Source organism: Coregonus clupeaformis, chromosome 21, assembly GCF_020615455.1.
Source record: "Coregonus clupeaformis isolate EN_2021a chromosome 21, ASM2061545v1, whole genome shotgun sequence".
Lineage (NCBI taxonomy): Eukaryota > Metazoa > Chordata > Actinopteri > Salmoniformes > Salmonidae > Coregonus > Coregonus clupeaformis.
In genome coordinates, this window is record NC_059212.1 from 26,850,558 (window position 1) to 26,875,467 (window position 24,910).

At 43.6% G+C, this 24,910-nt stretch overlaps 1 protein-coding gene across 1 annotated transcript in view; it reads right to left on the reverse strand.

Annotated features, from left to right (window-relative positions):
• The window catches only part of LOC121535161 (partitioning defective 3 homolog), a 222,031-nt gene that overhangs the window by 55,193 nt on the left and 141,928 nt on the right, over positions 1-24,910 (reverse strand). The window contains 7 exon segments of the mRNA XM_041841940.2: positions 1,595-1,843; positions 7,366-7,473; positions 10,715-10,949; positions 11,141-11,371; positions 16,705-16,749; positions 17,481-17,632; positions 18,831-19,017. Of these exon segments, the coding sequence (XP_041697874.2) occupies positions 1,595-1,843; positions 7,366-7,473; positions 10,715-10,949; positions 11,141-11,371; positions 16,705-16,749; positions 17,481-17,632; positions 18,831-19,017 (1,207 nt within the window).

Sequence of the window (24,910 nt, forward strand, 5' to 3'; positions counted from 1 at the left end):
GTGTATTGACAATTGCTGCAAAACCAATTTCCTCAGGGACAATAAAGTTGAAGTCCCAAACCAGTCTTGGGAATGGTGTGAGATGATTGACAGACGCCAATCCTAAAGGAAAGTGAACAGAGTCAGCCTGAGGATAAGTTTCTCTATGTTTGCGTCTCAAATTACACCCTTATCCCTATTAAGTGCACCACCTTTGACCAGTGCCCAAGTAGTGCCTATTCCCTATAAAAGTCTAAGCAAACTATGTAGGAAATAGGGTGGCATTTGGGACGCATCCTATGATATGAACATGTAAGAGACGGGGGAAATAGATCAGGAAAGAGTACGAGAAAATGTTAGAAATGTTGCCTTCCTTTCCCACCAGGAACAAGGTAATCACCAGTGAGTCCCAGTCAGTAGAGTGGTGACATTTAACTGCCATTCATTCCTGTGCTTGTTTTCCTGGGGTGAGGGGTGATGGCTGGACTAAGACACACTTCAGAGTATATCAGCCTTCTATACTGAGAGTATATCAGCCTTCTATACTGAGAGAATTTCAGCCTTCTATACTGAGAGAATATCAGCCTTCTATACTGAGAGAATATCAGCCTCTATACTGAGAGAATATCAGCCTTCTATACTGAGAGTATATCAGCCTTCTATACTGAGAGTATATCAGCCTTCTATACTGAGAGTATATCAGCCTTCTATACTGAGAGTATATCAGCCTTCTATACTGAGAGAATATCAGCCTTCTATACTGAGAGAATATCAACCTTCTATACTGAGAGAATATCAGCCTTCTATACTGAGAGTATATCAGCCTTCTATACTGAGAGAATATCAGCCTTCTATACTGAGAGAATATCAGCCTTCTATACTGTAGCTACTCAGTGCTAGGATATAGAATACATATAGATGAAAGTGAGTGATGCAGCATCAAAATGTAGAGGTACTGTATCTGCAACAATGTTTCTCCTAGCATTACTCCAGCACGGCAAGGCACAGCAAGATACTATTCTCCCAGGAATTAGTTCTTCAACACCACTGAGGCTTGAAGCTGGAATCCATAATGGTGAAACAGTCACATCCGTTTGCGATATTACAACAATGAAGAAGTTACTGCAAACCATGAACACTTTTTTCCCCCTTGGCTATCATTGCACGCGTGATAGCAGAGCACAATATGAACTGACATTTTTTACCATGCTGTAAGACACTCATCTCGGCAACAAACACAACAGTGGTGGGGCGGCCAGTGGCGCTGTTTCCCCCTAATGCAGATTCCATTTTTAAATTATGGTATGTCTATAACAGAAGGATAAAACCAAACTGCCAATCAGAAGTGCTACTTAATAGTGCTTGATAGTGGTATTTATAGTGGTATTACTACCACTCTTAAATCAGACCTGGGTTCAAATAGTATTTTAAATAACTTGAGCTTGATTGAGCTTGCCTGGGTTAATGGACCAATAGAATAGTCCCACAATGGCAACCCCTGCCCATCTGGCACTCCTGGCAGGCTAGAGACAATGGCCAAAGTATTTGAAAGATTTTAAATAGTATTTGAACCCAGGACTGCTCCTCATAGCGTGATAGACCCTTGGCCACCTACCTGTCGGCAGAGGGAGGGCGTCCGTTGGTATTGCGGGCTTTGCCGACTTGTGTGTAGAGGGAGGAGTCTTGGTGGTGGTCGTCTCTGGGGCTCTGGGGCCGGCTGTGCCCGCTGTCCAGGGACATGTCCAGGGGCCCGATGCCTGCGTAGGGGTGCTCCTCATCTCGGCTCAGGTTGACATCAAGGATCTCAGCGTAGTCCCTCTCCCGTGCCTGGCGCTCCCGCAGCTCCCGGGTCTTAGCCTGGATCCTGGAGGAGAGAGAGAGAGAGGGAATGTTTAATTATAGATTCCTCAAAAAGAAAACTGTGGATGTGTCCCCAATGTCACCCTAGTCCAGAGCCCTATACAGAGAATAGTGCCATTTGAGACACAACCTACGTTCACATTCTAAGTTCACAGGCAGCTGCTCTCCTCTCTAGAACACTTAAGATGTCTTTTAATAAACCCTCTCCTTGTGGAAACCTTCCACTGCTGCAGTGTAGTACTTAGACAATCTGTGGAGGTCTAGGAGTAGGCTACCTTGGGAAAAGGTGGAGAGGCAGAAACTTCTACCTAATCAATGTCTGATCTGTAATGGCAGAGTTCCTTTCCCAAGGATCAGTTGGGAGTTACAATTCCTCCGGCAAAACACATATTGATTGGTCAAGGCCAGAGGCTAGAGAAAATCCACCTATGATTGACTGATTGGATGAATTTACTCAGGTGAGGGTCAGGGACCAGGGCCTGCACTTCACAGCTTGACAGAAAAACATAATTGTTTTGTGCGTTCCAAATGGCACCCTATTCCCTATATAGTACACTAGGCCTGGTCAAAAGTAGTGCACTATATAGGGGATACACACACAGGCAAGCATCTGTCTGGTGAATCAACTGTCTGGAATATAAAGTGATCAGATCTTTCTTCACAGGCTTATGTGTCGCTTAACCCACAGGACCTTCCATCCGGGTTTCCTTTCATTCAGCATGTTTTATCATTATTGTGTAGCTATTAGTTGCCACCAAGGGACATTATCATTACACAGTGGACACAATGGCACATTGTTCTGTGTGGAAGCTGAGGAAAGGCCACTCATCAACCCTGGTTCTTGTGCTATCACCCCCCCCTTCCCTAGTATAAAACCCCTTATAGCTCCAATACTCTCTGCCAAGTAGAGATATTCCCATCTCTCATCAGGGCCAATCATTAAGACCTCAGAGGGCTTCCTCACAGAAACATGTCAGGGCTGAGACGATTGTTTGGTCCAATGGTTCATCTAGACCTTCTTCCTGGCTGGCCCTCAGGCTTATGACCCGTGTTGGCACTAGGCATTATCTAGATAGAATCTCTCATTGAAGGGTGCTGAGAACAATTAGCATTTTTGTGGTAGAAAGTAAACAGAGGTGGAATTTGAGGAGGCTGTTTCTGCTGTAGCAGTGCTATTTTTTTTTTAGAAGATGGAGGGATTGAGATTGTACTGGCTTTCATGTCAAGGCAGCTGCTGTTGTAAGGAACCAATTCACAGTCGGTAGGTCTAGCTAGCCTGCTTAGGAAATAGCATTGGCGACCCCTCCACCTCCTCTCCTTTCCATGGAAAGGCTGCTGAGCCAAACACAGCAAGGGAGCAGATTGCTATGTCTGCCCTTATCTTATCAGCAGCACCGTGTTTACCATCAGTAGCCTACTAAACTCCCCCAACACAAATCTTGTTTTCCCCCGGTTTAAAGCTAGATCTCAAGGGCCCATTTCCTTCTGGTAATTTAGATATTCGCTGAGTCTACAAACAAGCTTTAGCCTGTGTCTGCACTCAGGGCAGGCTGCAGTGCTAACATGTTATAAGAGGCATATGTTTCTATTAAGATATCCTCAAAATATTCAAAAGATGGCTCAGTCTACTCAACTCAGCAACTGCCTGGAATCTGTGATGAGCTCTTTTCAAACTCATCAGGAAATATTATTGCCTTTTTGGATAAATATTTTCACCTATAATGACTTCATTTAATTTCACACTTAAATGGGAAACCTGTTTCCTTGACGTATTATTTCATTATGTGGCTAATGCACATTTCTTGGGGCATATGTAGATTTCTCAGTTGAGTGCTAGATGAGGCAAACCTGTCTGTCCTCCTTTCCTTTCGCTTGTTCCCGGCAGTAAAGAGGACCAGAGAGAAACGAAGGGATGATAATTGCTAGTTGAAAGGATGATAATTGGCTAAACTGTAATTATGTGCTCGGTGAGGTACTCCCTCCCTGCAGTTAACATGAATACCTTAGCTGTTCACCAGGTAATGGTTTGTAGAGAGAGATGGGGGTGTAGGTAGTTAGCACACTGGGAATACAAGGGTTTCATCTGGATAAAGAACGAAGCAGCATTACTGATGATACACCCATATGGACTTAGTGTACCTAGAGATCCATCTAGAGATTAGTAATGAATGTGATCAGAAATGTACAGACGACATATTAGATACTGTGTTTGTTCCATTGTTGTGCTTAATACAGAGACCAATTTATCAGAGTGATGGAGACAGTAGGTCTACAGTAGGTGATGCTATCACAAGTCAAGTCCGATTTATTTATACAAGTGTTTCCAATAGGTTTGATCATAATGCTTTTTCGGTGTCTCAATTCTCAGTCCTTCATGCCAAGATCAATAGCATAAGTATAGTATTGACTTATGATATACATAAATAGTGCATCCATTCCCCTTATTCCTTTCTGAATCCATAATTTGCAACATTTATTAGCCGAGAGCCGGAAGCAGAGAGAGCCATTTTGTTGATGACGTGATTTCATAATGACAGTTCCTTTGATTTGGTATCCATGTCCAAGTGATTGGCTGTGCATCACGGTAAGGACAGCGTGGTAATGACATGGTACGTAGAAATGGAAGTGTTGTGATGAATGTTATGATTGCTGCCCACAGTCAGGGCTCTAGATATCTGGGCTTGAAAATAAGCTCTCACGTTGTCACTGATTGCCCCCAAACCTTTCGCTCCTCCTTCAATAGAGGGTAAATCAAAGGAAACACTCAGTGCTCCAGTAGGGTGGTGTAAATCAAGCACCAACCACACACACCCTCTCTCTATTATTTGCCTGCGCGTCCCAAATGGCACTATATTCCCAATATAGTGCACTACTTTTGACCAGGGCCCACTATATAGGGAATGGGGTGCCATTTGGAACGCACGCCCTGTCTCTAGTCTATGTGTGGATGTAGCTATTAGTTGACCTATGGGATCACAGAAAAGGATGGGGGTCATTGCCAGGGCAAGCAGAGCAGAGCCGGCTCTTTCAGTGAGGTGTCCTAATACGCTGACTTCTGACATTTCTATAGCTCTGGGTGGAAACAGAAGACCTTGGTCGTGTTCCCCTGCTCAGACTTTGCACGCAATGGTTGCGTTCCACGTGAGAGACCGTGCCGTTGGGCAGCAAATTGCTATAACATTTGATGTGGTTAGCAGATACCTAAAATACCTATCCAAGCACTGTACTGTAAGATCTGGCATGCGTCAGCAACGTCTGAGCAGGGGAACACGACCTGTGTGACTGACAAGGAAGCTTCAGTTTTGTTTTGCATCAATGGTACATTTCAGTGACAGCAGTGTCTTGTACAATATCCTATTAGCATAATTTACAGTCCAGAGACTATAGTGAAGCACTGCTAGAAAAACAGTTTTGCTTTTGAGGAATCCTTGGTTGTCCCAAATGCAACAGTCTTGGAGAGGAAACAGCACAGTCACACATTAATATTTCAAAAATAGGTGAGATCACAATTTTCTGTTGAATTTCATCAAACAAGTTATTACTCAAAATTATAGCATACAGTGGGGAAAAAAAAGTATTTAGTCAGCCACCAATTGTGCTTAGGTACACGTCAACTATGACAGACAAATTGAGAGAAAAAAATCCAGAAAATCACATTGTAGGATTTTTAATGAATTTATTTGCAAATTATGGTGGAAAATAAGTATTTGGTCACCTACAAACAAGCAAGATTTCTGGCTCTCACAGACCTGTATCTTCTTCTTTAAGAGGCTCCTCTGTCCTCCACTCGTTACCTGTATTAATGGCACCTGTTTGAACTTGTTATCAGTGTAAAAGACACCTGTCCACAACCTCAAACAGTCACACTCCAAACTCCACTATGGCCAAGACCAAAGAGCTGTCAAAGGACACCAGAAACAAAATTGTAGACCTGCACCAGGCTGGGAAGACTGAATCTGCAATAGGTAAGCAGCTTGGTTTGAAGAAATCAACTGTGGGAGCAATTATTAGGAAATGGAAGACATACAAGACCACTGATAATCTCCCTCGATCTGGGGCTCCACGCAAGATCTCACCCCGTGGGGTCAAAATGATCACAAGAACGGTGAGCAAAAATCCCAGAACAACACGGGGGGACCTAGTCAATGACCTGCAGAGAGCTGGGACCAAAGTAACAAAGCCTACCATCAGTAACACACTACGCCGCCAGGGACTCAAATCCTGCAGTGCCAGACGTGTCCCTCTGCTTAAGCCAGTACATGTCCAGGCCCATCTGAAGTTTGCTAGAGTGCATTTGGATGATCCAGAAGAGGATTGGGAGAATGTCATATGGTCAGATGAAACCAAAATAAAAACTTTTTGGTAAAAACTCAACTCGTCGTGTTTGGAGGACAAAGAATGCTGAGTTGCATCCAAATAACACCATACCTACTGTGAAGCATGGGGGTGGAAACATCATGCTTTGGGGCTGTTTTTCTGCAAAGGGACCAGGACGACTGATCCGTGTAAAGGAAAGAATGAATGGGGCCATGTATCGTGAGATTTTGAGTGAAAACCTCCTTCCATCAGCAAGGGCATTGAAGATGAAACGTGGCTGGGTCTTTCAGCATGACAATGATCCCAAACACACCGCCCGGGCAACGAAGGAGTGGCTTCGTAAGAATCATTTCAAGGTCCTGGAGTGGCCTAGCCAGTCTCCAGATCTCAACCCCATAGAAAATCTTTGGAGGGAGTTGAAAGTCTGTGTTGCCCAGCGACAGCCCCAAAACATCACTGCTCTAGAGGAGATCTGCATGGAGGAATGGGCCAAAATACCAGCAACAGTGTGTGAAAACCTTGTGAAGACTTACAGAAAACGTTTGACCTGTGTCATTGCCAACAAAGGGTATATAACAAAGTATTGAGAAACTTTTGTTATTGACCAAATACTTATTTTCCACTATAATTTGCAAATAAATTCATAAAAAATCCTACAATGTGATTTTCTGGATTTTTTTTCCTCATTTTGTCTGTCATAGTTGACATGTACCTATGATGAAAATTACAGGCCTCTCTGATCTTTTTAAGTGGGAGAACTTGCACAATTGGTGGCTGACTAAATACTTTTTTCCCCCACTGTATGTAATTATCATAATGTGAATAATTGCCCTGAAAACCACTGTCTGAACTGTCTAGGAATGATGAGATACGAATTCTAATATTGTGGAAAATAAGACTTGAATGCCATTACTGAGTTATAATGCCCCTAAAACACCAGCAGAGGAATGAATTAAACAGAGTGTTGTAGTGTGTATGTGTATGTGTAGTAATAGCTTTGGAATTTATAGCCCGGTGCCCAAATAACTGGCACATCATCCTCCTGCCATTTCCTTCATTAGGCAGTGTCTAGCTCGTGGCATAGGGTTGGTTTAGTGGGTAGCCCCACTGCCTTTCAGCACATATGCACTTGTATGTGTGGGGTCGAATCGCAGTCCCACAGCAACCTTGACACAAAACAACTGTGTGAGTGTGTGTCTGTAGACAGACCTCTCCTGCTCCAGTCTCATCCTCAGTGTCTCTTCTTCTGAGGCCTGCAGCTCCTCCAGCCTCCCTTTACGCTCTAGTTTCTCTCCGTCCTTGCGGTGTTTTCCAAACCTGAAACATTGGGGCAGCAGACAAAGACTTTATCCCAAAATGGTTTCGATTTTTGTCAATTTAAGGGTGCCTAAATGGCACCCTATTCACCAGTGCACTACTTTTGACCAGAGCCCTATGCCATGGGACCTGGTTAAAAGTAGCACACTATATAGGGAAAAGGGTGCCATTTGACAAAACAATTTAATAAAAACATGTACATTTGGGATGCAACAGGTCCCCCTGAGACAATCACTAGTAAATTACTAATGGCGATCAACTCTACCATTCTCTCCAACTCTCTTCTGACAAACATGCCATCAAATGTTTAGCTTTTAAATTGTACTTGACCGAGTTTGCCCGTGATCAGGTCTGAAATTGATAGGAGACAAGAACATATTACCATAGCCCATCAAAGTAATTATATTCATGGGAAGGGAAATAGTAGTAAACCAAATGGGAACTACTTGAAATTATATTTCAGCTTGATTGAATCCACATAAAAGGCACCCTGTTGATTAAATTACTTTGCAGCCCTTATTTATATGATGGACCTAGGCTTATTCAGAGGAAAATTGGCCTGCAGAGTTGAGTTTAATCAGCTGCAAAGAAAACCAACAGCATCTCAGCACACAGAGAGATAGCGAGATAGAGATAGAAAAACAAAAAGAGAGAGTGTGAGACAAAGAGCGTTAACGAAAGGAGACAGAGAGAGAGAGAGAGAGAGGGGTGAGCGGGAAAGACAGAAGAGGGAGGTCCATTACCTGATAAACTGATCAACAAACGGTCTCAAATGTAGCATAAAGCCATTGAAAGTGACATGTTGGTGTTAATATGAAGTGCAGCCCTATCTTTCACAGAGACAGCGGGTGACAGTTTCTCTTTCCACTGCAGTGGCTTCCATTAAATCTCCTTAAAACACCAGCCACATCCCAAATGGCATCCTATTACCTATAGTATATAGTGCACTACTTTGACCAGAGCCCCTATGGCCACAGCTCAAAAGTATTGCACTATAAAGGGAATAGGGTGCCATTTGAGATTTATGACATGAAGAACTAGTGAAACTTTCAAAGATGGGAACATTCATCATGACAGAAGGGCATTTAATATTCTTAATATTCTGTGTACAGTTAAACACAGAACCCTCCTCTTCCGAGTTCTACACCACTGATAAGACAGGGATTTACAAGATTTTAGTTAAAGAAGCAGGCGACTGGGAAACTTCAAGATCAAGGGCTCTGTTGACAACGCAAAAAAAAGTGTTAAGAGAAAGTGTCATAAGAGAAAGACAAATATTTGCGGTAGTGTTTATTTCCGAATCTCTCAGAACGTCCATGAGAAGATGACGATAAGCCATGATGTTTTAAAATCAAATGCTAGGGATATGAGATGCACAGGACCATACATGTAACTGGGGCATTTCAAACTCATCTCAACAAGTATCTAAAGTGATCAAGTCTGGCTTGACTGCGGCAGCACTGTCAAAATGTCTCACTGACTCTAGCATTTATTACCGATTAAGCACAGCTTCTTGAAACCTTTCATAAGTTACAGTACTAAAGGAAAGGGAAAGGGGGATACCTAGTCAGTTGTACAACTGAATGCATTCAACTGAAATGTGTTTCCCGCATTTAACCCAACCCCTCTGAATCTGAGGGGGGCTGCCTTAATCGACGTCCACTTCATCGGCGCCCGAGGAGCAGCTGATGTGGGGGATAACGGCGGAACGGCAGATTTTTTCCTGCTTGCCGGCTTGGGGATTCTTCACTTTACCATACTGTAGCACTGAAACACCAACCATACTGATGCTGTGAGTTTCTGGCCAGTGACCATTTTGAGGATGCTGTCAAGTGAGAAGATTGGGTGTTGCTTTGAGTCCAAGTGGTGATCAGAGTAGAGTAGGTGAGGGAAGCTACTGTGGTCTAGATTTTGTTCAGATGGTAATGAGGCTTTGATTGGGCTGCAGTGTGTGTGTGTGTGTGTGTGTGTGTGTGTGCAGTGCGAGCCCAGAGAGATGAGAGGGTCAGATCTGACTAGCGTCTCGGGTTGAGAGCAGCGACCCACTCCAACCAGACCTGGGTTCAAATACTATTAAAAATCATTTCAAATAATTTAGCTGTGCTTGATTGATCTTCCTAACATTGAGTTGCATCTCCCTTTTTGCCCTCAGAACAGCCTCAATTCGTCGGGGAATGCCCTCTACAAGCATTCCACAGGGATGCTGGTCCATGTTGACACCAATGCTTCCCACAGCTGTGTCAAATTGGCTGGATGTCCTTTGGGTGGTGGACCATTCTTGATACACACGGGAAACTGTTGAGCGTGAAAAACCCAGCAGCGTTGCAACCTGGCAGCTACTACCATACCCCGTTCAAAGGCACTTAAATATTTTGTCTTGCCCATTCAACCTCTGAATGACACAAATACACAATCCATGCCTCAATTGTCGCAAGGCTTAAAAATCATTCTTTAACCTGTCTCCTCCACTTAATCTAAACTGATTGAAGTGGATTTAACAGGTGAAATCAATAAGGGATCATAGCTTGTCATGGAAAGAGAATGTTTTGTACACTCAGTGTTGTCAGTGATGTGCACGTGGAGGAACTTGAGGGCAATATTGATCAGCGGTTTCACAATGCTTTCAGTCAATGAAAGAGAATGTTTAAGTCATTATCGAATGAAACCAAAAAATGCAAAGAAGTCGGCTCTTCTGAAGTGCGTACTGTGTGTGTGCGTTTGCATACAACCACTGATAGTGCTCATGTCAATTGAGGAGCACACCTGCATAATGATTTGATCCTGCAGTTCCCTGGGACTACAGCAACCAAACAACTAGAGCTTCCAGCAACCTAGAGGCCCAAGACACACACACCCACCCACACACACACCCACACCCCTTTAGGTCAAACATCTGATCTGCATGTCTGCCAGGAGATCCTTCTCCTTCCCACTGGATCTCATTATTCTACACTGTTAGAAATCAGTCAGCATTCTCCTTGCTAGAACCACTTTAGCACACTATTCCTTATTTAGTGCACTACCTTTACAAAAGCAGTGCACTATACAGGGAATACGATTTGGGACACAGCCTGTGTCAGAACCATTTAAGTAAATATGATGTATGAATGTATATCATTGGAATCCCAGACAGCTCGGAGACCATCTCAGACAATTTGATTAAAGGCATGACCCCAGGACCCACTTATAATGGTGGGTGAAACACTGGTTAAGGAGGATGGAAAGGTTTTGTGTGTCCTACCTGAACATGTCTCCCAGTCCTTTCAGCATGCCTTTCTTAGCCTTGTTCTTGTTGTCCTTCTCTTTGTCCCTGTCTTGTTTCTTTTTGTCTTTCCCTCCCTTGTCCTTCTTCTTGTCTTCATTGGTGCGGTTGCCGTTGACCAGCGGTCTCTCTGTGTTGGACAGTGGGGTCAGATCTGCCACGGTGGACACAGAGTCGCGCCCGGACCGAGAGCTCTCCTCTGTGTCCTCTTCCACTAGAGAGATGGAGACATGGAAAGAGATTTATACGTGGGGTAATTATTAAATCCTTAAATCCTGACCTATAAATGCAGGCATAACTTTAAATGTTGGGTAAATTCTTCATGCAGAGATGTCAATGGAAGACATGCATTAACATTTGGTTTATGGATCTGAAGTAGTTTGATCTGTCCAATAGAAATCTTACATGTCTCCATGCCCTCATCGTCCTCCTCGGTGGCAGCTGGCCTGTCATAAGACTTGTCAATAGCGGCCCGGAAGCTCTCGTTACAGCCCCGCCCCCTGATTATGCGTGGGCGTGGCCTGTGGAAGGGCATGTCACCGTTGAGCGTCACCTCGGCCACGGCGGTCTGTAAACTCTCCAGAGAGCTGGACTTCTTGAGGCCTAGGGAGGGACCCACGTCCCTGGTGGAAGACCCTACGGAGTAGAAACAGTATCAAAAGTTAGTTGATTGATAACAAAGCTGTGAGTGAACTAAAGGAGTTTTTGTATTTGCAAATGCAGGGCTGTGTTTAACTAAAGCATGTTGTTATTTTACTGTACTGCCTGTGAGTTAAAATGAAAACTCGGATAGAGCTCATTTCTCACACTGTGTGACAATTTACCAAAACAGGATAAGTTGCATTGGGAAAAAGGGGATAAACTCAATTCTGACACTAGATAAGCCTAAATAAGTATTGTTTTGTTTTAGAGAGTAGGTGTACAGTATATCTCTTTTCCATCACTCACAGGTTGAAAGGGTATTGTAGAGAAATAAATGTAGAGCGGTATTGAGGTGAAGAGAGAGGATGCATCTGAAATGGCACCCTATTCCCTATGTAGTGACCGGGGCCCATATAAAAGTAGTGCACTATATAGGGATTAGGGTGCCATTTGGGATGCATCCAAAGAGAGCGATGGATTACCTCAGAGGAACAGCCCAGCAGGCTCACTTTCTCTCTAATCCCCAGGCTATACTGTAGCAGAGGTACTGGGTAAACAAGAGGCCCAGGGTTCGTCCCAAATGGCACCCTATTCCCTATTTAGTGCACTACTTTTGGCCCTATATAGCCCTATTTGGGAAGCAGCCCCACACTTTAATGTGGGTGGCCATGGATATGGTGGCTGCTTGGCTGGGAGGGAGTGGGAGTGAGGAGAAGTGGAGCGGAGCGGAGGAGGAGGGCGAAAAATTGCATGCAACCTGAACAAGCAGGGCTGGTGCCTATTCATTTCCATCAGTCTTTCCTGTCTGCTTAACATTTCACTGAAGCAGCGGCTGATAGGCTTTCATTTATCAAAACCCATTCATTTGGGTTTTAGCGTTCAGCCAGAGGCCGCACGCTTTCCAGTCACACCTCAGTGGTAGTGTTCAAAATTCCACTAACTCAGACCTCTGACAGACGGCGTGAGTCAAGAACAGCAGGCAGTGGTTTGTTTGAGAAAGAGTTTTGGTTGTTTCAGTTAAGTTAGACCTGGCAACCTCCAGCCTCCTACATATCTGCACTGGCATGTTTGTTTCAGATATTCAGTCCTGGCAACTGAGCCTTATGTAAATATATGGCTCTGGTTTCAGATGGCAACCTCCAGCTTCTCAGTTTCTGCACCAGGCATGTTTGAAGGTTTCAGATAGTCATACCTGGCAACCGAGACTTCTACATATCTGCACTGGCATGTTTGTATGCTTTAGATAGTCAGACCTGGCAACTTAGCTCCTACATTTCTGTAGCTAACATGTTCGTACGCTTCAGATAGTCAGACCTGGCAACCCAGCTCCAACATATCTGTACTATCTATGCATGTTTGTACAGACTGCCACCCTATTCAAAACAGAAGAAAACGTGTGTTGTACAGAGATCGGCGATGGTGCCTTACTACAATAAATACAGGTATTAATCACCCTGCAGTCGACTGGCAGGTCGAACAGGGAATACCCTGGAAGCGTCCTAAATAGCACCTATACCTTATATAGGGAATAGGGTGCCATTTGGGGCGCTGACCCTTTGTGGCTATAGGACCAGCTAGAGCTGCACAGATAGAGTGCCTTCAGAAAGTATTCATACCCCTTGACTTGTTGTGTTACAGCCTGAATTCAAAATGGGTTAAATATATTTTTTTCTCTCACTCATCTACACAAAATACCCCAAGTCTCTAAGAGCTTTCCACACCTGGATTGTGCATCATTTGCCGATTATTCTTATAAAAATTATTCAAGCTCTGTCAAATTGGTTGTTGATCATTGCTAGACAACCATTTTCAGGTCTGGCCATGGATTTTCAAGTAGATTTAAGTCAAAACTCTAACCCGTCCACTTAGGAACATTCACTGTCTTATTGGTAAGCAACTCCAGAGTAGATTTGGCATTGTGTTTTAGGTTATTGTCCTGCTGAAAGGTGAATTAATCTCCCAGTGTCTGGTGGAAAACAAACAACCAGGTTTTCCTCTAGGATTTTGCCTACGGTCAGTTCCATTCCCTTTCTTTTTTATCCTGAAAAACTCCCCAGTCCTTAACGATGACAAGCATACCCATAACATGTTGACACCACTATGCTTGATAATATGGAGAGTGGAACTCAGTAATGAGTCTATCCAACTTATGTGACTTGTTAAGCAAATATTTACTCCTGAACTTATTTAGGTTTCCCATAACAAAGGGGTTGAATACTTGACTCAAGACATTTCATTTTTTCATTTTAAATTAATTTGTAAAGAAATTGAAAAACATAATTCCACTTTGACATTATGGGGTATTGTGTGACATTTTTTTTATCGCAATTGAATCCATTTTACATTCAGGCTGTAACACAACTAAATGTAGAAAAAGTCAAAGGGTGTGAATACTTTCTGAAGGCACATAACAGAATGGAAACTACTGAAGGAACTCCTGTTGCTACTGACCATTAGGGAGCCCTATACCGATGGGCAAATAGTCCTGCGTTGCCCTCTACTAACCTAGTGGAGTCCTTAACAAACATGTGGCTACAGTCTGTATCAACAAGGTCCTATAGCCAATCAGTGCAGAAGAAGGCCCACTGGGCCAGGCTATCCAAACTATTGTGTCCCATCACTCCCCTCTCCCAGGCTGTCACCGTTTCCCCAGGATTGGGGATTTGTTTTGGGCCTGCTAAATGAACCATGCCCCATTGCTACTTAGCTGGGAGTGGATGTATATATTAGAGAGGGACAGTGTAGCACAGGGGGAGAGAAAATAAACTCTGAAACACTAAAGAAAATAGCCTGAAATCTATTAGCCTAGCTACAACAACAGAGTTAATAGGGCAAAATTAAATATGGAGGTTTTTTTTCTCCAAAGCTGGGAAAACCTTTTAACATAAAACACAAATTAAATTGTAGGTGGGTGGTGAGTGTGTATTTTTCATATGAACATAAATCTAGTTGAGATATTTCGAGGATGTCATTTTACAGACAGGCAAATAAAGTACATACAGTGGGGAGAACAATATTTGATACACTGCCGATTTTGCAGGTTTTCCTACGTACAAAGCATGTAGAGGTCTGTAATTTTTATCATAGGTACACTTCAACTGTGAGAGACGGAATCTAAAACAAAAATCCAGAAAATCACATTGTATGATTTTTAAGTAATTAATTTGCATTTTATTGCATGACATAAGTATTTGATACATCAGAAAAGCAGAACTTAATATTTGGTACAGAAACCTTTGTTTACAATTACAGAGATCATACATTTCCTGTAGGTCTTGACCAGGTTTGCACACACTGCAGCAGGGATTTTGGCCCACTCCTCCATACAGACCTTCTCCAGATCCTTCAGGTTTCGGGGCTGTCGCTGGGCAATACGGACTTTCAGCTCCCTCCAAAGATTTTCTATTGGGTTCAGGTCTGGAGACTGGCTAGGCCACTCCAGGACCGTGAGATGCTTCTTATGGAGCCACTCCTTAGTTGCCCTGGCTGTGTGTGTCGGGTCGTTGTCATGCTGGAAGACCCAGCCACGACCCATCTTCAATGCTCTTACTGAGGGAAGGAGGTTGTTGGCCAAGATCTCGCGATACATGGCCCCATCCATCCTCCCCTCAATACGGTGCAGTCGTCCTGTCCCCTTTGCAGAAAAGTATCCCCAAAGAATGATGTTTCCACCTCCATGCTTCACAGTTGGGATGGTGTTCTTGGGGTTGTACTCATCCTTCTTCTTCCTCCAAACACGGCGAGTGGAGTTTAGACCAAAAAGCTCTATTTTTGTCTCATCAGACCACATGACCTACTCCCATTCCTCCGATGGATCATCCAGATGGTCATTGGCAAACTTCAGACGGGCCTGGACATGCGCTGTCTTGAGCAGGGGGACCTTGCGTGCGCTGCAGGATTTTAATCCATGACGGCGTAGTGTGTAACTAATGGTTTTCTTTGAGACTGTGGTCCCAGCTCTCTTCAGGTCATTGACCAGGTCCTGCCGTGTAGTTCTGGGCTGATCCCTCACCTTCCTCATGATCATTGATGCCCCACGAGGTGAGATCTTGCATGGAGCCCCAGACTGAGGGTGATTGACCGTCTTGAACTTCATCCATTTTCTAATAATTGCACCAACAGTTGTTGCCTTCTCACCAAGCTGCTTGCCTATTGTCCTGTAGCCCATCCCAGCCTTGTGCAGGTCTACAATGTTATCCCCGATGTCCTTACACAGCTCTCTGGTCTTTGCCATTGTGGAGAGGTTGGAGTCTGTTTGATTGAGTGTGTGGACAGGTGTCTTTTATACAGATAACGAGTTCAAACAGGTGCAGTTAATACAGGTAATGAGTGGAGAACAGGAGGGCTTCTTAAAGAAAAACTAACAGGTCTGTGAGAGCCGGAATTCTTACTGGTTGGTAGGTGATCAAATACTTATGTCATGCAATAAAATGCAAATTAATTACTTAAAAATCATACAATGTGATTTTCTGTATTTTTGTTTTAGATTCCGTCTCTCACAGTTGAAGTGTACCTATGATAAAAATGACAGACCTCTACATGCTTTGTAAGTAGGAAAACCTGCAAAATCGGCAGTGTATCAAATACTTGTTCTCCCCACTGTATGTGGCCTCTTCTATGCCAAGTCTTGAACTGGAGGTTAGAAACAACAACAGGTCTGTGTCCCAAACAGCACCCTATCCCCTATATAAAGCACTACTTTTGACCAGGGCTGCCCTATGAGCCCTGGTCAAAAGTAGTGCACTAAGTGAATAAGGTGCCATTTGGGACACAAACCAGGCATCTCTCATGTTAGTGACTGCTCAGACTACAACAATATCCTAACAAGGGACATTAATGACATATTTAGTCTCATTCATGCGCAGTAGTCTGCCTCTATTTTCTGGTGTTTCCGTTTCTTTCTCCTGCTTTCACTGTGCCTTTCGGCTAAATCCCATCCTTCAAAGGAGCTTCTATTCAGAGGTGGCTGTGAAAACACACACGGCTGACAATGACGGATGACTTGCTGTCAGTTTGCAGCCCCAGCCAAGGACAGAGCGATTTCTCTTTCTCTCCATCTCTCCCGCCCTCTCTCCTCACATTCCCTTCAACAGAACAATTAGCAGTGCTACCGTGTCTTAAGAAGAATCACTGCCAAGTCCATATTCACCAGCCCACAATTCCACTGCAATGACCTCAAACTGTCTCAATGTTCTATGCATTCTATTCTCATTGTGAGTGGTGGACTCTACATTCTAAAGCAGGTCTGGAACCTCAGAATGGAATGAGGGAGGGACTGTGGAATGGATTAGGTGTCCGTTCTCCCTCAGTGATGTGTCACTCCTTACCTGGTGTGTTCTCTTTGCGAGGGGTGAGGTTAATCTCGTCGGCTACTGTTAAAGGGGGGCAATAAACATTTAGGATTGGTTAGTGAGCACATTCCACATGCAAACATTCCAGCAACGTTATTGTACAGTACGTACATCATCACATCTTTAGGCAATTTCAAGGGCAATCAGAAACCATGCGAGACAGACAGACAGGGAAATGGTGAGGTTTAGGATAGCAATCAGAGCTATTGTGATATAAACACGTGCAGGACTACTGAAATTCAGTAGGGATAAGAGGCAGATTAGATATCATAGGCCGTGCCCCATATGGCACTCTATTCCCTTTATAGTGCATTATTTTGTCCAGAGCCCTATGGGGGAGCCTCATTTGGGACGCAACCATAGTGTGGGTGAGAGGGAAGATTACTGTCAGCCAAAGCAATCAGGATGGTTTCATGCCATCTCAAATGAGCTGAAACGTTGTTCTGAGGTGTGGCAGAAGGAGATACAGTACTTAAACCTGTTTTATGTCATATAAAAGACAGAGAAATGCATCACATTTCGATTACATACTGTACAGTAGAAGCCACAAATATTAGGCTGTGCAATGCAAGTCTTACAGATGCAATTTACAAGGAGTGGGGTATGTATGTTTGTGCCTAATGTGGGGATTCCTAACAACTCATAGGGCCGGTTTTGCCAGCCAATAACGTCTTGCCATTGGTTCCAGGCAGAGCTGACCTATAGGGAGTCAGTGAGAAGGAGGAAAGGGACAAGATGGTTTCCTTCAGTACCAAGATCCATGCTCTTGGACTTGCGTGTCTTCATGATCTCCAGCTGACTGGCATCTCCAAACTGCTTTGTCCGTTTCTCTGACATGCTCTGTCTGCCGAAACCCTCCCTCTGAAAGGCTCCGTCTGGGTCGGTGTCATCAGGGCTCAGTGTGCTACAGGAGGATAGGGAATGATGGAGAGAGACACAAAGACAGACAAAGAGAGAGGGAGTGTGAGAGAGCGAGAGAGAGAGGGATTGTGAGAGAGCGAGAGAGAGAGGGTGGGTGAGAGAGGGGAGGGGGAAGACAGGAGAAAGAGGGAAGAGATTATTCCAGTGGTTCTAGTGTAAATCAAACCGTCATCATCAGTGAGGTTCAGTGTTCCTTCAAATCATCAAGCCACTGCAGTTCCTAGAATCTAGACCATACTTGAGAAGCCACTGATTAAGGCTGAGACTGATCAGGGCTGGACCAGCTACAATCACCACACACACACTCAGCCCAACCCAGCACCACTGACGAGAACTCTGGCTGGGCCTCATCATCATGGGAAAAACAAAACAAATGGCAACCTATTCCCTATATATAGTGCACAACTTTTGACCAGGGCCCATAGGGTAGTAGGGCACTATATAATGAATAGGGGGCAATTTGGGACGTATCCAGGGTTACAACGGCCCTCCACGCCCAGTTAAGTAGGCAGCAGGTGGGTGTGCCTGTGTGTCCTTTCAAAAAACATAGGGGACACATTGACCTTGTCCTTGTGTATGCTTAAATGTACAATTAGCCATACCTTGTTTATGTTTCATTATTTGTAGAATGCAACATACAGTGGAGTGAAATAGACCTACTCTACGACTAGCTGGTTCAGCGTAGAGAAAGAAAACGGTGGAATCTTTTAAATAAACAGTATGAGGTCTAATTTGCAGCAACTGAAATAACATTCCATTGCTAAAACATAGCAAAACATGGTCCTGATTATCAAAAGGAATGTCAAGTCTGATACACTAACAGTTGATAAACAGTTTGACAGGGAGCTAATAGAAGGAGCAGTGTGTGAGGCGGACTAGGAAAGACATACGTAACCAGAGGTAATGAGCCAGTGTCGGGCTGCCTCCTAAGAGGCACCCTATTCCCTATGAAGTGCACTACTTTTGACCAGGGCCCAGTAGTGCACTATGTAGGGAATAGGGATCCATTTGAGATTCACACACAGTCTCCATCAGACACACTGGAGATTTATGACAGGAGGAACTAGTGAAACTTTCTGAGATTAATCATGATAAAAGGGCATTTACTGTAATATTCTCTGGTCAAGTAGTGCACTATGTAGGGATTATGGTGACAATTTGGGATCGTCCTCTCCTCTCACCTCTCATTCTGAATTTGAATATCTTTGGCCCAAGAGGGAGGGACCTCCACATGGAACCCCACATCATCATGGGAACTGGAAGACGATTGGTCGGAGAGCTGGGCAGGAAGTACAGGCGGCCTATCGTCTTGGATGATGACAGTATCATCCTGGGGCATGTTGACCGTAGGGGAGAGCTGGTAGTTACCTGTAGGACAACATGGAGGAGCATGAGTGGAGAAGGAAGGCATTAATATACATTATACAAGTGGTCACCAACCAAGATGCAAGCCGAGATCTAATGTTCAGATTTATTTTTAAACATTACCTAAAAAACATAAGCCTATGCAACATTAACCAATTAAACACAGTTCTGTAGCAATGAGGTTTGTGCAGTAGGCCAGGGGTTCCCAAACTTTTTCACTCGGGGGCTCCCCTTCCAGCATCAGGGAACATTCCGCGCCCCCCTCCCCGCGCACGCGCCACGTCTATTTCTATGGGTTTAAAGTTTATTTCCTGCAATTCTATACATTTTGTCATGGTGTGCAATTAAAATTCTGCAGTTTAAAAAATGGAGGTATATGATCACACTGGAAATAGATCATTTGTTGCATTACTTGTTAGGCACAGCTGAGTGAGCATAATTATTTGCTGTTTTCTTTTTTACTGGACTGATGGCCTGCATCAGGAAAGGAGGGAGCAGAGGCTTCCTCTCACATGACTCACCAACACTGTCCCTCTGCTCTCCTTCCCTCCACTGAGAAAAGAGGAGACAGTCTTCCATGTGATGGCGAAACTCAAGTTGCACTGCATTATTTCTGCCCTCATGCACCAATTCCTGTTGTTACTCCTATGACCAGAGAAAGTGAAATATTCTCCCTCTAATTAAAAAGACACAAGCCGCTAATAACAACAAAGCAAGCTTATCGGAACATTGCTATACTCATTCATTGCAGCTGCAGTGCTGGTTGTAGCGTGAGTGGAAGCAGGGAGAATGTTCAACACTTTTATAAGCCATAAAATGTACAACGTGTTGTCAGTACTGAATAATAACTTAAACATGAACTTACTAATAAAAACAGCAGCGCTTTGCTGTATTCGTTGCTGAGTCTTCTGGTGATGTTTTTTTTTTTTTTACAGTTTAGTCATTTAGCAGACACTCTTATCCAGAGCAACTTACAGGAGCAATTAGGGTTAAGTGCCTTGCTCAATGGCACAACGACAGATTTCGCCTAGTCAGCTCGGGGATTCGAACCAGCAACCTTTCGGTTACTGGCCCAACCTCTTAACTGCTAGGCTACCACCCAGCCCATAAGTTTTGAAATGTTACAGTATCAACTTTGCTGTGCGTTCGAGGTTTCTTTTTACAGTCTGTGGCTCTAGAAAACTGTGGAGACACGGTGATCTAAGTTATCCGATTGGCCAGCGGTAAGCCTATATGTGCACTTGATTTGCTCTCTGGCCCTGCCGGGTAGGCAGAGTACTACCTTAAGACACATGAAATGGTTGAAAATGGGAACACTTTGCCTTCCCGGCACTAGGGCTGCTGAATCAAGTGCACCTACCGCCAACAGCGTGAAACAAATAGAAAAAATAGGAATGCAAGGCTTTATCATTGGGGTTTTTACAGAAATGTTTGGTGACTAGAAATGCCAGTCTATCGCGAACGACTGGATGGTGACCACTGCATTACACAATACACACATTTAAAGCGTTAATTTAATATTCATTTGACATTTTATATATTTATTTGATATTCATTGGACATTTGATCCTTTTATATAACAACATAACTCATTTAACACAATAACTATTTAATTTAAAAGCAGACTCAGACTGAAATTCTCAATCAGCTTACAGTTAAAACCACCTGTGTTTGGCAGCATCTGGCAAGACATTCTTCAGAGTCATTATAGTGTGATTAATTCAAGCTGCACCATTGTGAAAAAGATACAACTATTTTCTTTGGCATGCTCATGGAGCAAGGCAAAAAAACAGTCCCATTTCTTTGTATCCAATAGAGGGATTTAAAACCACATTGATATGCAATGCATGACTTTCTGCAACGCTATCCTTAATCTGTCTTTGTGGGTAACTGGCTGTCTATAGAAGGATGGTTTCTATGCTGTATAAGAGCCCTCCACAATAACGGAGAGAAAAGTTCATTTGTGTTAGGAATCTGTTTGGGTCTCATGGCAGGAGAACAGGACTTTCTACCCAGGACCTGAGGCCAGGGTTAGTGTTGTTTCTCATATCCTTTCACACTGAGAGTCTGTGTGGTACCAATTACATCCACAGTTCCAACTGCCTGGCCAATGTGCATGGCTGGATGGATGAATAGCAGTGTGCTTAAAGTTCAGGGGCTGACCAATGTTAATAGAGCTGTGTGTGTGTGTGTGTGTATATATTTAGTGTGCTGTTGATCCTGTGGTCTCTAGTCCCTACCCCTGCTATGTGTCTTTTCAGGGAACTCTGTGGTGTGGGTGAGCCCTCAAACCCATTAGTTTTTTTTTCTCTCTCAGCCCACACATACTGTCCCTTAGCAGACCAATGCACACTGAGAATGGTTCTATGGTTATTTTAGTAAATGCCACTGTAGATGAGTTTGAATGAAGGTGGCAAGCACTGAGTAACCCGATGAATAAACCAACTTTCATTTATGCTTTCTTTCCAGAAGCAGTCAACTTTCTGGACGGACATCCATCCATACGTAAGAATGTTATTATGGGCCCATAGGCTCTGGTCAAACGTAGTGCACTATAAAGTGAATAGGGTGTCATTTGAGCCTCAGACTTATTTTTGGTGGACCAAGCCAAGGTCACTCTCCTACCAATAACAATGGTGCTGACAGGTGAGCAGAACTCAAAGCACCTGACTTGGTGGGATTCATTTACAATTAGGGCAGTTTACACTATCCTAATACAATTAGACATCGGGACAAAGGAACAATAGTTACAGCTTCTTTACAGAATTGCTTCAGTAAAAGCAATTATCAGAGACTATGTGGAAACAGACCGGTGAATATTGAAGAGGAGCAGGATTTAATAGCTGAGAGGTTGGAAGGCAGGCAAGATGAAATGAGAGCTGGCGAGAGGTGAGAATAATTGGGCGAGAGAACAGGGATGCAGAAGAGGTTTTATTTTGCCACTGTCCAAGCTATCTGCATAATTAGCATAAGCAGGGGAATTGCCTTCAGTCCACTTCTTGAAAAACGAGCCGTTGCCTAAAGAAGAGAATCATTAACTCAAGTCTCTTATCCTCTCTAGGCTAATTGTCATAGCAGCGGGTAAGGTCTGCACAACAATGGTAAAGTGATCAGAGAAATCAGGCAAAGCCAAACCGAGTGATAGCCCCGATCATGACTAGTCTTAACTAAAACAATACAACTATAACTAATTTTGCCATTGTATTCTCAGGGGCTAGCAATGTTACAGAGCCTAGCTAAGAAGTGTTGACGTTCAAAGTGATGTATTTATTCTGTTTTGAATTTTGGATGTAAGATAGCATGTTTTTCAAACCAGCTAGCCCACAGTGTTCATGTCGTCTGTAATTAAGTCTAATCTGAACGCAGCACAGTCTCTCCTGGCCAATGGACTACTACTGAAGCAAAATAATGCAACAAGCCTGGGTTGTGTTTTTGTACCTTGCACAGGCATGGTTCATTACCAGCTATTCCCATATTGGGCTTGGCTTTTATGAATTGAGCAGTGGTTTCCTGGAAATCATGCGCACTCCCCAAACCAATATAAGAGCAATCCAGGTAGACCTACTCTATAAAAACGGACAGCGGGTGTGCACACTGTCAATGCACGTTCAACTGAGGCGACCACTTGGCTATACGGGAAAAAGCAGAGGTGCCATGCGACTGTGTTAAGGAAGAAGTCAGCCATATCTCATGTTATACAGAGCCTTAGGGTGGTTAACAAACTTTCGTTATGGAGAGATTATTCTGGTTGAAACTACTTGTGCCTCAAGGGAGACAGCAGGAGCAAACCACTACACTGCAAGGGAGGATGCATCTGACAAAATGGCAAGGCATAATCCGGGTGACATGAAGTACAAGGACATCATCGACAAGGTGGCGATAAATTATGATATACACCCAGCTATAATCTGTGGCAGCATCTCAAGAGAGTCCAGGGGTGGGAGAGCAATACAGGAGATGGACCCCCCACGGATCCCCAAACCAGGCTGGGGGGACTATGGAAAGGCCTTTGGGCTTATGCAGATTGACGTTACCCCAACCGGTGGCAACCACCTGAATCCTAAGGGGGAATGGGACAGTGAGGAACATCTTGAAGAAGCCACTGGGTATCTCATTGAATTCATCGATAAGATTAAGGAAAAGTTCAACTGGAACAGAGAGGAATCTGAAAGGATGAATAGCAGCCTATAATGTGGGGATTGGAAATATCCATTCATATAAGGAGGTGGATGTTAAAACTACTGGAGGGGACTACTCCTATGATGATGTTGCCAGAGCTAAATGGTACCATATACACTACCGTTCAAAAGTTTGGGGTCACTTAGAAATGTCCTTGTTTCCAAAAGAAAAGCAAATGTTTTGTTCGTTAATATAACATCAAATTGATCAGAAAAACTGTGTAGACATTGTTAATTTTGTAAATGGCTATTGTAGCTGGAAACGGCAGATTTTTTATGGAATATCTACCTAGGCGTACAGAGGCCCATTATCAGCAACCATCAGTCCTGTGTTCCAATGGCACGTTGTGTTTGCTAATCCAAGTTTATCATTTTAAAAGGCTAATTGATCATTTGAAAACCCTTCTGAAATTACGTTAGCACAGCTGAAAACTTTTGTGCTGATTAAAGAAGCAATAAAACTGGCCTTCTTGAGACTAGTTGAGTATCTGGAGCGTCAGCAATTGTGGGTTCGATTACAGGCTCAAAATGGCCAGAAACAAATAACTTTCTTCTGAAACTCGTCAGTCTATTCTTGTTCTGAGAAATGAAGGCTATTCATGCGAGAAATTGCCAAGAAACTGAAGATCTCGTACAACGCTGTGTACTACTCCCTTCACAGAACAGCGCAAACTGGATCTATTCAGAATAGAAAGAGGAGTGGGAGGCCTCGGTGCACAACTGAGCAAGAGGACAAATACATTAGAGTGTCTAGTTTGAGAAACAGACGCCTCACAGGTCCTCAACTGGCAGCTTCATTAAATAGTACCCGCAAAACACCAGTCTCAACGTCAACAGTGAAGACGCGACTCCGGGAGGCTGACCTTCTAGGCAGAGTTGCAAAGAAAAAGCCATATCTCAGACTGGCCAATAAAAAGAAAATATGAAGTTGGGCAAAAGAACACAGAGGAAGATAGGGAAAAAGTGTTATGGACAGACAAATCGAATTTTGAGGTGTTCGGATCACAAAGAAGAACATTTGTGACGCAGACCAAATGAAAAGATGCTGGAGGAGTGCTTGATGCAATCTGTCAAGCATGGTGGAGACAATGTGATGGTCTGGGGGTGCTTTGGTGGTGGTAAAGTGGGAGATCTGTACAGGGTAAAAGGGATCTTGAAGAAGGAAGGCTATCACTCCATTTTGCAACGCCATGCCATACCCTGTGGACGGCACTTGATTGGAGCCAATTTCCTCCTACGACAGGACAATGACCCAAAGCACAGCTCCAAACTATGCAATAACTATTTAGGGAAGAAGCAGTCAGCTGGTATTCTGTCTATAATGGAGTTGTCAGCACAGTCACCGGATCGCAACCCTATTGAGCTGTTGTGGGAGCAGCTTGACCGTATGGTACGTAAGAAGTGCCCATCAAGCCAATCCAATTTGTGGGAGGTGCTTCAGGAAGCATGGGGTGAAATCTCTTCAGATTACCTCAACAAATTGACAACTAGAATGCCAAAGGTCTGCAAGGCTGTAATTGCTGCAAATGGAGGATTCTTTGACAAAATAAAAGTTTGAAGGACACAATTATTTTAATTAAAAATCATTATTTCTAACCTTGTCAATGACTACATTTCCTATGCAGTTTGCTATATTTCCTATTCAAACTCATTTCAAGTATGTTTTCATAGAAAACAAGGACATTTCTAAGTGACCCCAAACTTTTGAACAGTAGTGT